At 38.5% G+C, this 13686-nt stretch overlaps 1 protein-coding gene and 1 pseudogene across 1 annotated transcript; both read left to right on the top strand.

The window, feature by feature from the left end:
• The first annotated feature begins 459 nt into the window (after nt 1-459).
• Nucleotides 460-2882, top strand: LOC120194237 (G-type lectin S-receptor-like serine/threonine-protein kinase LECRK3). The gene is given in 4 exon segments (XM_039196608.1): nt 460-695; nt 781-819; nt 2083-2485; nt 2487-2882. Coding segments are annotated over 4 exon segments (1074 nt in total).
• Nucleotides 2883-5192: 2310 nt separating this feature from the next.
• On the top strand, nt 5193-13460 carry LOC120194238 (annotated as a pseudogene).
• The last annotated feature ends 226 nt before the right edge of the window (nt 13461-13686 follow it).

Below are 13686 nucleotides of genomic sequence, written 5' to 3' on the forward strand. Positions count from 1 at the left end.
TATAGGAATGGATGTCGCCGGAGAGAGTGATAGATGGAGATGGAATGAGTTGCGATTTAGGGATTTAGGTTATGAGTTGTTGCTGCTGCGTAGTTATATACCCAAAACATTTGTGTTGCGAAACTAAAACCTGTTGTAAATTTGAAATTCAGTATTGCGATAGTCAAAATCGTATTGCGAATCTGGAAACTGATTTGGATACTGGAGATCGCGTTGCGATTTAGAGATCGCATTACGATTTTGTTGGTCATTTTGATAAATCAAAAAAAAAATTGATCAAAATCGTATATTATAAGACATTTTCAGTCACTAAAATTATTTTCTCTAACAAAAATTCCACTAGCCTTTTGCTATTTATCCAGTTCGAGGAAAGAAAACTCCACACCTTATCAGGGTTATAATGCTTAGCTTAGCGTCGGTCATTTTATCCCAAAAAAAAAATCACTTTGATTCTTCCCAATGGCTTTGGTATTCTTTCCACTGATTTCCCTTCTACTTTTACTGCTGGTCAGGACCGATGCTCAAACCGTCGGTAACCTAACGGTGGGTGCTTCTCTCTCCGCTGATGAAAACTCCCATCCATGGATATCTCCCTCGGGTGATTACGCCTTTGGTTTTCACCAACTCAGCTCTGACAAAAGTCTCTTCTTGCTTGCTATCTGGTACAACAAGATACCAGACAGAACTCTTGTTTGGTATGCAAATGGCGACAGCCCTGCGCCAAAGGGATCAAAGTTGCAGCTAACGGCCGACAGAGAATTTGTTCTTAGTAACCCTCAGGGTGAACAGCTATGGAATTCTGAGGTTAGTAACGGGGCTGTTGATAGCGGTGTTATGGATGATAATGGAAGTTTTAAGCTTCTAGGAAGTGGCTCTGTACTTTGGGAGAGCTTCAAATATCCCGCCGATACTGTGCTTCCATCACAGACGCTTGATGAGGGGTTATTCCTATCGTCCCGGCAATCAGAGACCAACTTTTCCAAGGGGAGGTTCCGGTTGGTTTTGAGATCAGATGACAGCCTTGTTCTTGCTACAGTAAACTTGCCCAGTGACCATGTTAATGATCCTTATCATAAAAGTGGTACAGCTGGAGATTCCAATTCATCTAGTCCTGCTTCTCAGTTAGTCTTCAATGAGTCTGGCTACCTGTTTGTTTTGAGAGAAAATGAAGAAAGAGACCTTCTAACACAGAGAACAACAGGCTCAGCTAAAAACGTTTACTACAGAGCAACTCTCGGTTTCGATGGAGTTTTCACACTCTACTCTCACCCCAAGACTTTCACTGGGAATAATGCAAGGTGGACTGCTCTTTGGTCTGAGCCTGATAATATTTGCACATCAACTCCGATTAATGCTGGTAGCGGTGCATGTGGTTTGAACAATATATGCAGTATCACCGCTGAGAAGAGGCCGAGCTGTGGATGTCCCAGCGGGTATACTTTAGTTGATCCAATGAACCGGTATGGCAATTGCAAGCCTAACTTCACACAGAGTTGTGACCAAGAGCCTGCTCCTGTGGAAGATCTGTATGACTTCGAAGTGCTAATAAATGTGGATTGGCCACTAGCAGACTATGCACTCTTGGAGCCTTTTACCGAAGACCAATGCAGACAATCTTGCTTGAACGATTGTATGTGTGCTGTTGCAATTTTTAGACTAGGAGATAAGTGTTGGAAGAAGAAACTTCCACTGTCGAATGGAAGATTTGATCCCACTCTCAATGGGGGAAAAGCTCTCATCAAAGTTAGGAAAGGCGGCCGACCTCCCTTGGCTCCTTATTTTCCGAATCAAGAACTGAAGAACAAGGACAAGAATCAGGAACCTTTGATCCTTATTATCAGTACTTCTAGGTGTTTCTGTGTTCTTTATTATCATTTTGGTTACTGCAAGTTGTCTAGGATTTTACTTCATCTACCGAAAGAAACTCGAACCATTGCCTAGGAGTGAACCTGTCGTGGAAACAAACTTACGTTCTTTCACTTACAAAGAGCTTGTGGATGCTACAGATGAGTTCAGAGAAGAATTAGGAAGGGGAGCTTTTGGCATTGTTTACAGAGGGACATTACCTATGAGTTACATCAGTCAGGTAGCTGTGAAAAGATTGAATACGTTGGTACATGGTCATGCTGAGAAAGAATTCAAGACTGAAGTGAATGTAATCGGCCAAACGCATCACAAGAACCTCGTACGATTGCTCGGATTCTGTGATGAGGGAGAGAATAGGTTACTGGTTTATGAGTATTTGAGCAATGGCACTCTAGCAAGCTTCCTTTTTGGTGGCTTAAGGCCTAGTTGGATTCAAAGAACTCAAATTGCCTTTGGGATTGCAAGGGGGCTCCTCTATTTGCATGAAGAATGCAGCACACAGATTATTCACTGTGATATAAAGCCTCAGAACATTCTGCTTGATGAGTACTACAACGCAAGGATTTCAGACTTTGGTTTGGCAAAGCTTTTGATGTTGAATCAGAGCCAGACCAATACAATATATACGAGGGACAAAAGGATACGTGGCGCCGGAGTGGTTTAGGAACCTGCCGATATCCGTGAAGGTGGATGTATATAGCTTCGGAGTGCTGCTGTTAGAACTCACATGTTGCCGAAAAAGTGTAGACATGGAGAGCAGCAGCGAGGAGAGAGCAATTCTAACCGATTGGGCTTACGACTGCTACCTCGAAGAAACATTAGATTTGCTGGTTGAAAACGACGTTGATGCCCAGCATGACCTAGCAAAAGTAGAGAGGTTCGTGCAAGTTGCCATATGGTGTATTCAAGAAGATCTGTCGCTGAGACCCACCATGAGAGAGGTCACACAGATGCTTGAAGGAGTTGTGCAAGTACCAGCTCCACCATGTCCATGTCCATATGCTTCAACTGCATGAATTTCAGCATGTCCAAATGTTACTCAAGTTAGTATTACTTTGAATGGAATAAGTGGTTAGTTTAGGCCCCTTTTTCTTCTCCTTTTGGTCCTATCTAAAGGAGATTTATGCAATAATAACTTTGCATGATATCAACCCTGTAGGCTTTAAATTCAGTTGAAGCTATATATTGAACTCAGTTTTCATACCCGACTAAGTTGATTTTATGTGCTGGCAATGTCGATAAATGTGATCGTCAACCATTCGGCATTGTCGTGTGATATGATTTAAGATTTATTTTTGAAAGCTTGTGTCTCATTTATATTTTGTTTTGCTCCTTGTCATTTTCCTCCGGATTATCAGATGACGTCGTTGCTTGCTAGTGCAGCGAGATATTTAAGATGGAGAAACCTATGGACGACATCCACTTGTATAAAATAATATTCCACTTGGCACGTTTTCATTGTGTTGCTTTATGCCGTGAAATGCAGGTTAGGACTTGAGACTGTTCGTCAACTGACTTGTATCTTCATTTTGACTCTCAACAGTTTTAGTTTAAGTGATTTATTTTTAAGTTTAAACTATTCACTGGACTTTTAGAGACCTTTCATTTTGATCACTGAACTTTTAAAACTTACATTATAGTAGCTAAACTTTTAATCCATTTTCATTATGCTTACTATTGTTAGTCACTAAAAGGAGCCTTCCCAATACTATAATTGACCCAAGACCGTTTCGTTCATCATAAATGTAGCCTTGCAGACAGTTGCAAATTTAGTTTTTTAAAAAAGACTTAACATACCACGTAAGTATTTCTTAGCGACAACTAATAATAGTGACCGTAATGAAAGTAAACCAAAAATTTAATAATTATAATGTAAGTTTTAAACATTTAATGATCAAAATGAAAAAAATATTAAAAGTTTAGTCATGATCTATGTAATTTACCCTATTTTAATTATGTTCCTAATTTACTGGTAGAATATATCTCATACAATATGGAGTGTGCCTCTCAAGTTTTGATATTTCATAGTTTTCATCAAAGTAAATCGATCAAGATATGATTCATGTAAAGCTGCTATGTTTTGTGTTGTGTATTGTGATTTTGTTTTGAGGTATGTTTATTTCATTGAAAATAAATTTTACAATTTTTTTGAATAATAATTTTCGAAAATTATTTTATGGTGTTTTCATAATATTGTGGAAATTACTTTTTGTTGTTTGACAAATTTTTAAAAAAATATTTTTGTAAACTTTTATTTATTGAATAAACTATCAATATTTAATTATAAGGATGGAAGTTACTTGTCCAAATATCTTATCAATATTTAATTATAGTAATGTAAATTTTAAATTCAAATCATTTCAGTTATTTTAAGTTTACAATTATTTAACTTATTAAGTGATTTCAGTGGTAAAAGATAATGTTATTCTCTATATAAGTTATAGGTTTAAATAGTTATGTCTGCAGGATCTCTGCATTACCAATAAATTTAAAAGATTCTAATCGTATAGTACCTTATAATAATGTTATACTATTAGAAAAAAGTTTACAATTATTTTTTTTAAAGGGCCAAAGTTCCATCAAAATAGCCATATGCCATAGAAGGATTTAAAAGCATTGATTAGCTTTATAAACCTTTTACATTAATGTACTTAAAAGATTATTTTGATGATTAAGGCATGGTCACTTACGGTTGTCATGTCAACATCACTAGGGATTGATACAAGACTCGAATCCGACGAGTTTCGACCTGATCCGACCCAATTGAGTCAGATTTTTTTTAAAAAAAATTTTGTTCGTGTAGAGTTTAGGGTGAAAAAACCGACCCGACCCAGAAAATATATATTATTACCATATATATATATATATATTTAAGAATAATTATAATAATACCCATCTATATATTATTTTTTCAATTAATTCACAATTTTTAATTAATAAAAATATTTTTTTATTATTTCGGATAAGATCAGATGAGATCGAATGGACCAAAAAAATCCGAACCAACCCGAATGATTCCCGACCCTAAACCTCACCACAATCAGGTCCATGTTTTTTTGTTCCATCTCAATACCTATTCTTTCTGAAATTTTTTTATTTTAGTGTTAATTGTCAAATCCAACATATTTAAATATGATGAAAACGTCAATGAGAGAAGGATCTCGTAGTCGCCTCATTTGGGCTCATTTATCCCGTGGTCGTGCTATGTTTTACAGTAATCAAAGATATCTGTTCATTGAATCATTACTGTCAAAATAAAAGACAAAAAGGGGGAAATAAAAAAAACTAAATAAATAAAAAATGAAATCTTAAATGTATGACCTCTGTATCCATCTATATATAAAACAGCTTATATTAGGGTTTCTTCAACTACAACCTTACATATACCTATCCACTGATCTCCAAAATGTGGAAGCCACATGTTTATCTTCCCAGCACCAACAAAACCCTGTTATTTCCATTGCACAAGCCGTTCTTACACGGCACTGCCTTTGGTTTTCTTCCTTTGAAATACTACAAGCCTTCTTCTTCTTCTTCTTCGTGGAGCAAGACAGACAAAGGTTTCAAAGCAAGGTTCGTTCCAAACAAAACCAAAGCGACACTAGAAACTACGACTACTCTCACCGATGATGTCGATTCTGTTTCCGCTGTGAAAGCTTTCGTCACAGTTAAACAAACTGTTTCTGGTCTCATCACCAACTTAGGGTTCCAAATAGGCTTAGATGATATACAGGACTTGCTCTGTAAATCACTTCTCTTGGAACTTGTTAGCGCCGAGCTTGACCCCAGTAAGTGATGAAACTAAGCTCACAGTTCTTTTTCTTTTTTCGTTCTTCAACTTTAACGTTACATCTAGTTGCGTTAGATGATATACAGGACTTGCTCTGTAAATCACTTCTCTTGGAACTTGTTAGCGCCGAGCTTGACCCCAGTAAGTGATGAAACTAAGCTCACAGTTCTTTTTCTTTTTTCGTTCTTCAACTTTAACGTTACATCTAGTTGCGTATAAATGTTGTGGGCATGCAGAAACGGGGCAAGAGCAGGAGACGATCAAAGCTTACGCACATCGAGTGAAACAGAAGGGTGACGATGTGACATACGAGGCGGATCTCAAAGTAGGGCAAGAGTGCGGAGAAATAGGTGCCGTGTTGGTGGAGAATGAGCATCACAAAGAGATGTTCTTGACTGAGATTGTTTTTCAAGGCTTCCACGACTCCGATCCGATTACCCTCACCCAGGGTTTCAAATCGCGGATCCCTCACCTGTAATTCTTGGGTTGACTTCAAGTTCGATAATCCTCAAAAGCGAGTCTTCTTCACTCACAAGGTTACATTCCTCTACATTTTGTCAATCCTTTTCCTTGTATACTATTAATGATTCATAAATAACTAATTAGAAGATAACTCACGTTTGAAATGAACACTTACCAATCTTAAGCATAAATTGCATCCTCCACTGATTTGATTAATGTGCAGAATAGCATGTCACTGGTAAAGGCCAAAAACATCGTCGTAATAGGGTTGATCGGATATGTGAGGTCCATAGTGTACGAGTTCCGTAATTTTTTCACGGGAAGTAACGATATCTACTTATCCTTAGTTCTTTTTATTAATCCTTAGTTATACTTTTTGATAATGTAATTTCTTTTTATAGTTTTCTCACTCGAAAGAAAATATTATTTTTTTAAATTCTAGCATAAATTAAATTATCCCAATGATTAAAAGAATGATTATTAATGCTAAAGGTCTAAGATTCAAGCACATCTTATGTAAAGAGGGAACTACATGGGGCCAAGATTCCCCTTTACCCCGCCAATTATTTTTTAAAGTATTAATTAATATTAAATATATATATATATAATAAAGAAAAATTTACCAGGTTCCCTCAACTTAAAAATTTATGGAAAATAAAAAAAAATTTAACCCCGCTATAATAAATTCCTAGTTATGTTTCTGATCGTTTGTCAAGGATGTAAACGTTTATTGTCAAATAGTTTAAGAGTCTTTTGAATTTATACTACCTTATAGTCACCCTTAGATTAATCAAAAATTCTTTTTTTAAGTTGATTTTTTGGATAAGCTCTTTTAGGGTAAATTATTTAGTAATCTAACTACTAAAACTTTTACTTTAATCACCAGTATTTTACTTTGTTTTATTTTGATCGCCTATTATTAAAAAGATAATGAAATGTGATTATGTATAATAATATATTTTATCCTTAAAATTTATTTATTAATCGGATTACAATTTAAAATAATTTATAAATTTAATCTTCCACATCTATAAATAATACCAATTTATTCGATGCACATTATATTGACAAATTATTATTTTTCTCCTTTAAACGAGCGTCAAGAGAGAAAGGGAAAAAGAAGGTCTCCAAGAAAGACTCCAAGTTAAAATATTTTCTGCCTCTAGTTTAGAGTTTATTTTTTGTTATAAATTTTATATTAAGGTACGTCATTATTTTCCTCACTATTTAGCGATTGATAATCGAAATAAAATAAAAAATACTAATGAGTAAATTAATAGTTAGATAATTAAAATTAAAATAATTTAATAATTTAATAATTAATGATTTAATATTTAACTTTTTATTTTCTTTCATCAAAGTTAAACGATTAATTAGTTGCAGAAACTGCAATAAAGTAGGAGTTCGGTAGTAGCAACAAACTTTTTTCTTGAAGGTGACAATTTTTTTTGGTTTAGGGATGAGGAATTTGCTGGACAAACCCTTCCCGGAATCAACCCATATGCTATTCAATTGGTTACGATATGATATTTATATATATAAAAAATACTGAGAAAAATGTTTCAATTTATGTATCAAATTTTCAACTGATAGTTGCAGCCAAAAAAAAATCATAGGAATGGCCAATGAAGAGCAAACTTGATCCTGAAATCTACGGTGATCCGGTATCTGAATCACCAAAGAGCTGGTCGAGCGTCAAATCAGAGGATACTACACATTGGAAGAGGTACCGGAGTAGTCTATGGAGCTTAGTTCTGTTGCTTATGATCTTCTATGGCTATTCGATCATCAAGCATTACCCGCCGACTTGATTAGAAGGTATTTTCATTTGTTTTCCGAGTTATATATATATTCTTTGAAATCATTTACAATTTTCTTCATTACTAGGGGGATGGCTGTTGAAGATCCTTCTTCTGCTCCTCATGGCCTAAGGTTAACGATCAAGGATTACCCTTTTGCCCACGATGGACTCCTCTGGGACATTCTCAAACAATGGGTTTCCGATTACGTGAACCATTACTATCCGGAAGCGAGTCTAGTGGAGTCGGATGAAGAACTTCAAGCATGGTGGACCGAAATCCGTAAGGTCGGGCACGGTGACAAGAAATATGAACCATGGTGGCCAGTCCTTAAAACACCACAAGACTTGATCCAGATCATTACAACCATCACTTGGGTATTAGAAACTCAACATAAGATGTAAATTTGTAGTATATTATTCATGTTTTACACAGCTGAGCAAGACTGCTTTTATAGTTAAAAGAGTAGGAAAACCGTCTGCATAACATCACACCTAACTGACTAACAGACTAACAGTCTGAGGTTTTGCTCACATACACTCGAGAGCACACTAATTATGTGTACTCTTTACACGTGATCTCTCAACATTCTCCCTACTTTTTTCCTCTTCTTCACCTTTCAGCAGCATCACATTAACTCTCGCACGAAAAATGGTGAATGTAGTCTTAGCCAATGGTTTTGTTAGGCCATCAGCAGTTTGATGTGTAGCAGGAACATAGCTAACGCACAACTGGTTGGGTGCAATCTTTTCCCTTACAAAGTGAACATCCAAATCCACATGTTTTGACTGCGCATGATGAATTGGATTGACGCTCAACGCAATTGCACTGGTGTTGTCACACCAGATGATGGGGCATTCATGTCGTTTTACTTCTAGATCAGTTAGGAGTGCTTCCACCCATGTAACCTCTGCTGCTGCATCAGCTAAGCTTCGATATTCAGCTTCCATGGTCGATCTAGAAAACACTTTTTGCTTCTTAGCAGCCCACGACACCATGTTGCTGCCAATGAAGACACATTAACCTGTCATGGACTGTCGATCATCAACACATCCACCCCAGTCAGCATCTGCAAAAGCCTTTACATGCATTGCTTCCTTGGACGGTGAAAAACACAAGTCCAAACTCAACTGTTCCAGCTAGATAACGCAATATGCATTTTACAGCCAGCGTATGACACTCTCGTGGTGCATGCATGAATTGAGCTATCTTGCTCACACTGTAGGTTACATCGGCTTTGTTGTTGGCGGTTATAGGTGGGCAGTTGGTTGGCCTTTAACATATCGTTTTCTCCAGAACTCTAAAACAAATTTTTTTGACTGAGCATAGAGAACCACACATCTCTGAACTTCAATACCTAGAAAGTACTTTAGGTCTCCAAGATCTTTTAAGGAAAAATTGTCACAAAGCATTTGTACCACTCGTTCAACTTCCTCAACAGTCTCACCAGTAACAAGGATGTCATCGACATAAACGAGCACAAAGGTTGATACACCACAGGAACGAGTGATGAACAATGAAACATCAGCTTTCGATGACCGAAATCCCATTTGCAAGAGATTGTCCTTCAACTTAGAGTGACAATTTCTTGGTGCTTGGCGTAACCCATAAAGGGCCTTATGAAGTTTGCACACAAGCTTAGTGCCATCTGCAGCGGTTTGTTCAAACCCAGGTGGCTGTTGCATGAAGACGTCCTCACTCAAATCACCATTTAAGAAGGCGTTGTTCACATTTACATGCCTTAGGGGCCATCTGTTTGTGACAGCAAGGGACAACACAATATTTAGTGTTGGGAACTTGACTACTGGACTGAAGGTCTCTTTAAAATCTTACCCTGGAACTTGTGAAAATCCCTTTGCAACAAGTCGTGCCTTGTAACGATTGACAGTGCCATCCGGATTCTGTTTTAACTTGAACAACCACTTGTACCCAACGGCTGTTCGTCCAGCTGGCAGTGTCACCAACGACCACGTACCATTTCGTTGCAAGGCTGCTAGTTCATCTTGCACAGCAGCTACCCAGTTGCTCGATTTCATAGCCTGATGGATATCCGTAGGAATTGTCCCACCAACCTCACTAACAAACACTTTCGGTTTGAATATACCACACTTACTGCGAGTAAGCATGGGATGATTGTTGGTAACAGGAATAACATCAACCGAAGACTCAACTGAGGCTTCATTACCAGGCTGCACATCGACATTGTTCTCACCACTACTACTCGAACCAGCACTTGAGGAGGAACCTTCAGCAGGCAACAAGGGAACATTATCACTATCGGGCAGATCGACCCTGGCCACCAAGAAGTCATGACTATCTTCACTCAACACAGCACCTACATGTGAAGTGTCACTAGCAGACGCATGCTGTGGCAGTTCTTCTTGAAGACATGGCTTGTGATGCTTAGCAACAACCTCAAGAGCTGCTGATCTCGATGAAGGCTGAGTATGACAGCATGTAGTAGTCTTTTTTTCTGCAAAAGAGAAAACAAACTCATCAAATTTAACATGCCTGCTAATAAATACTCGACCATTGGAGTCAATGTATTGAAAGCCTCGATGTTGAGCGCTATAACCCAAGAACGTGCATTCTTTGGATCGGGGGTATCAACTTATGCGATTGAAATGCTCGTAAGTGTGGGAAACACCTACAACCAAACACACGTAGCAATTTATAGTCTGGTTTCCTATCGAATAGCTTCTCGAGTGGTGACACGTTGCCGAGCACTTTGGTGGGCAATCTGTTCACAAGATGAGTTGCAGTAGCTACTGCATATGACCAAAAACGAACTGGAAGGGAGGCTTGAGCTAACAACACAAGCGCCAACTCTATTAAGTGTCGATGCTTACGTTCTACTACCCCATTTTGCTCAGACGTGTGAGGACACGTGACCCTGTGTAAAACTCATTCTCGGTTTAATTCATTCGCCCAGTTTCTGTACTCCCCTCCCCAGTCGCTTTGCACAGCTTTTATAGGTAGAGAGAATTGTGTCTTAACCATCCTTTGGAATATTTGAAATGCTACAAGTGCATGTGACTTATCCTTCAAAAAATAAACCCATGTGTATCTTGTACACGCATCTACAAACGAAATGTAATATCTATTTCCAGCCGAGGGCTCAGGTGCAGGCCCCCAGAGATCAAAGAAAACAAGCTGGAATAGAACTTCATATATAGTATCAGACTCAAAGGTTAAAGGACTTACCCAAACAATAAGCTTGTGACTTTTACCCAAATTTGCAATTATTCAACAAATGTGATTTGCATTATTCGAAATATCAATAGCAATTATCTTACAAACAGTCTTTAAAACAGGAATGGCTGGGTGTCCTAAACTCCTATGCCACAGATCAAGTGCATTACAAGAGACATTCACCGAAAAAGCCTTTGGTTTATTACAAGTATTCAAACTATTATTATCCAATGCAAATGTATAAAGGTCACCTTGCTGATTGCCTCGTAGTATAACCTCACCTGATGCCTCATCACGAATGCATCATCCATCCGAATGAAACTCGAAGAACACGTGATTATCCCTAGCAAGCTTTGACACCGAAAGAAGATGTTTAGTAATTTTAGGCACATGTAATAATTCTGTGAAGAACAAAGCTCGTGAGGATGATGCTGAATGTAAGAAGGATTTACCAGCCGTATTTACACTAAGGGAAACTCCATTTCCAACCAATAAGTTACCTGGACCATCAAGATCAGTGATATGAGCTATGTTGGATGCATCCGGGGTCACGTGATGTGTGGCCCCTGAATCAACCACCCACTGAGCACGATGAGGCGCAGAAAAATTAGCCTGGGGAGCACCACCAGCTTGGACCGAAGCAGCCCCATGTTTACTGGCACAACATGCACAACTAACATTGTCGAGGCTCACATAGTTGACATTGCTGAATTCATCCTTAGATTTTGACTGAACATTATTCGCTAGGACACCAACAAAATCACGATCAAACCGATACCAGCATCTGTCAACCGAGTGGCCATTCTTGCCACATAATTGACACTGCAGGCGGGCTCGACCTCTACCACCAGACCGTCCTCCACGTATTGAGGCAAACTGATATGGTTTGTAGTCATGAGTATTATCCGAAGCAGTATTAGTGGCATGAGTTTGGCCTTGCACAACGTTGGCACTCATCGGGAAACTCTCAGCATGAGAATCAAATCCAGCCAATTGAGTCTCAGCATCAATAAGCATGGAATAGATCCGATCCAGAGTAAGCAAATCTGGACTCGTGGTAATTACCGCCATAAAGGATTGATACTCTCTTGGCAAGCCTTTTAAAACACTCACAACGTGCTCAACTTGCGACACAGGACTGCCACACGACTCGAGAGCATCACAAATCTCCTTGATGCGTGTGAGATATAAACGCATGGAGTCGTCACCTTTCCTCAACGACTGCAGCTTGTAGTGTAAATTCATGACTGTTGTTGTCGAGCGGTTGGCAAAAAACTGCACCACAGTACGCCAAACAGCCGCTGCGGAATCAACTCTTACAAACTGAGGTAGAAGCGGAGCACTGATCGTGGATAAGAGCCACGAGGCAAGAGCATTGTCTTGTGCCATGAAGTCTTCAAACGCTTCATTAACACTAGATACTTCATTCTCATCAACAATAAATTCATGTGGTATAATTATCGTACCATTAAGGAGCCGTTCGAGCCGATGACTACGAACCGTGAAGAGGACATGCTGCTTCCAGAGAAGAAAATTGGTTTCGTCCAAAACAACATTCACTTTCTTATTTGTAAACATGGCGAAACAAGCAGGAAGCAACACTTTAGTAATTGGCGTCAGAGAGCACAGCAGAGAAGAAGCCTAGAATGTTTGACGAAAGATACCATATTAGAAACTCAACATAAGATGTAAATTTGTAGTATATTATTCATGTTTTACACAGTTGAGCAAGACTGCTTTTATAGCTAAAAGAGTAAGAAAACCGTCTGCATAACAGCACGCCTAACTGACTAACAGATTAACAGTTTGAGGTTTTGCTCACATACACTCGAGAGCATACTAGTTATGTGTACTATTTACACGTGATCTCTCAACATTGGGTAACCTCGGGTCATCATGCATCTGTCAACTTCGGACAATACACATACGCCAGTTACTTCCCCAGCAGGCCAACGATTGCTAGAAGGACTACGCCAACTGAAGAGGCAACTGAAAAGGACTGGGAATTCTTCATGAAGAAACCTGAAGTTTTGCTCCTAAAGTGTTTCCCTTCGCAATTTCAAGCTACTACAATGATGGCTATTTTGGATTTGCTGTCGAATCACTCCCCGGATGATGAGTACTTGGGAGAAAAGTCAAAGTCGGCTTGGGCTGATGATCTTGTGATTAAAGAAGCTTTTGGAAAGTTCAAAGGGAGATTGATAGAGCTTGAAGGGATAATTGATGAAACGAATGCAAACGAGGATTTGAAGAATATGAATGGGGCTGGAATTGTGCCATATGAGTTTTTGAAACCCTTCTCTGAACCTGGCTTCACTGGGATGGGAGTCCCATATAGCATCTCCATCTGAGCTTTATATCTCAAATCTTTTCTTCAAGTGCCTCTAGGGTTATGGCCTACGTTGATACATTTATTTTTGGAAGCTCCTGAATGTACACTATTTTTATAATTTTGTTAAATCTCTTTAATTTAAATGGTTTTAAATATTCATTTTAACAAGAAATTAAAGAAAATTTTTGGGTTAGTCACTACGGTGGTTCCATGTGGCATTCTAATCTATCGACTTTGTGTCATAT

This window comes from Hibiscus syriacus, unplaced genomic scaffold (genome assembly GCF_006381635.1).
Source record: "Hibiscus syriacus cultivar Baekdansim isolate YM2019G1 unplaced genomic scaffold, ASM638163v2 tig00116997_pilon, whole genome shotgun sequence".
In the NCBI taxonomy this organism is placed as follows: Eukaryota; Viridiplantae; Streptophyta; class Magnoliopsida; order Malvales; family Malvaceae; genus Hibiscus; species Hibiscus syriacus.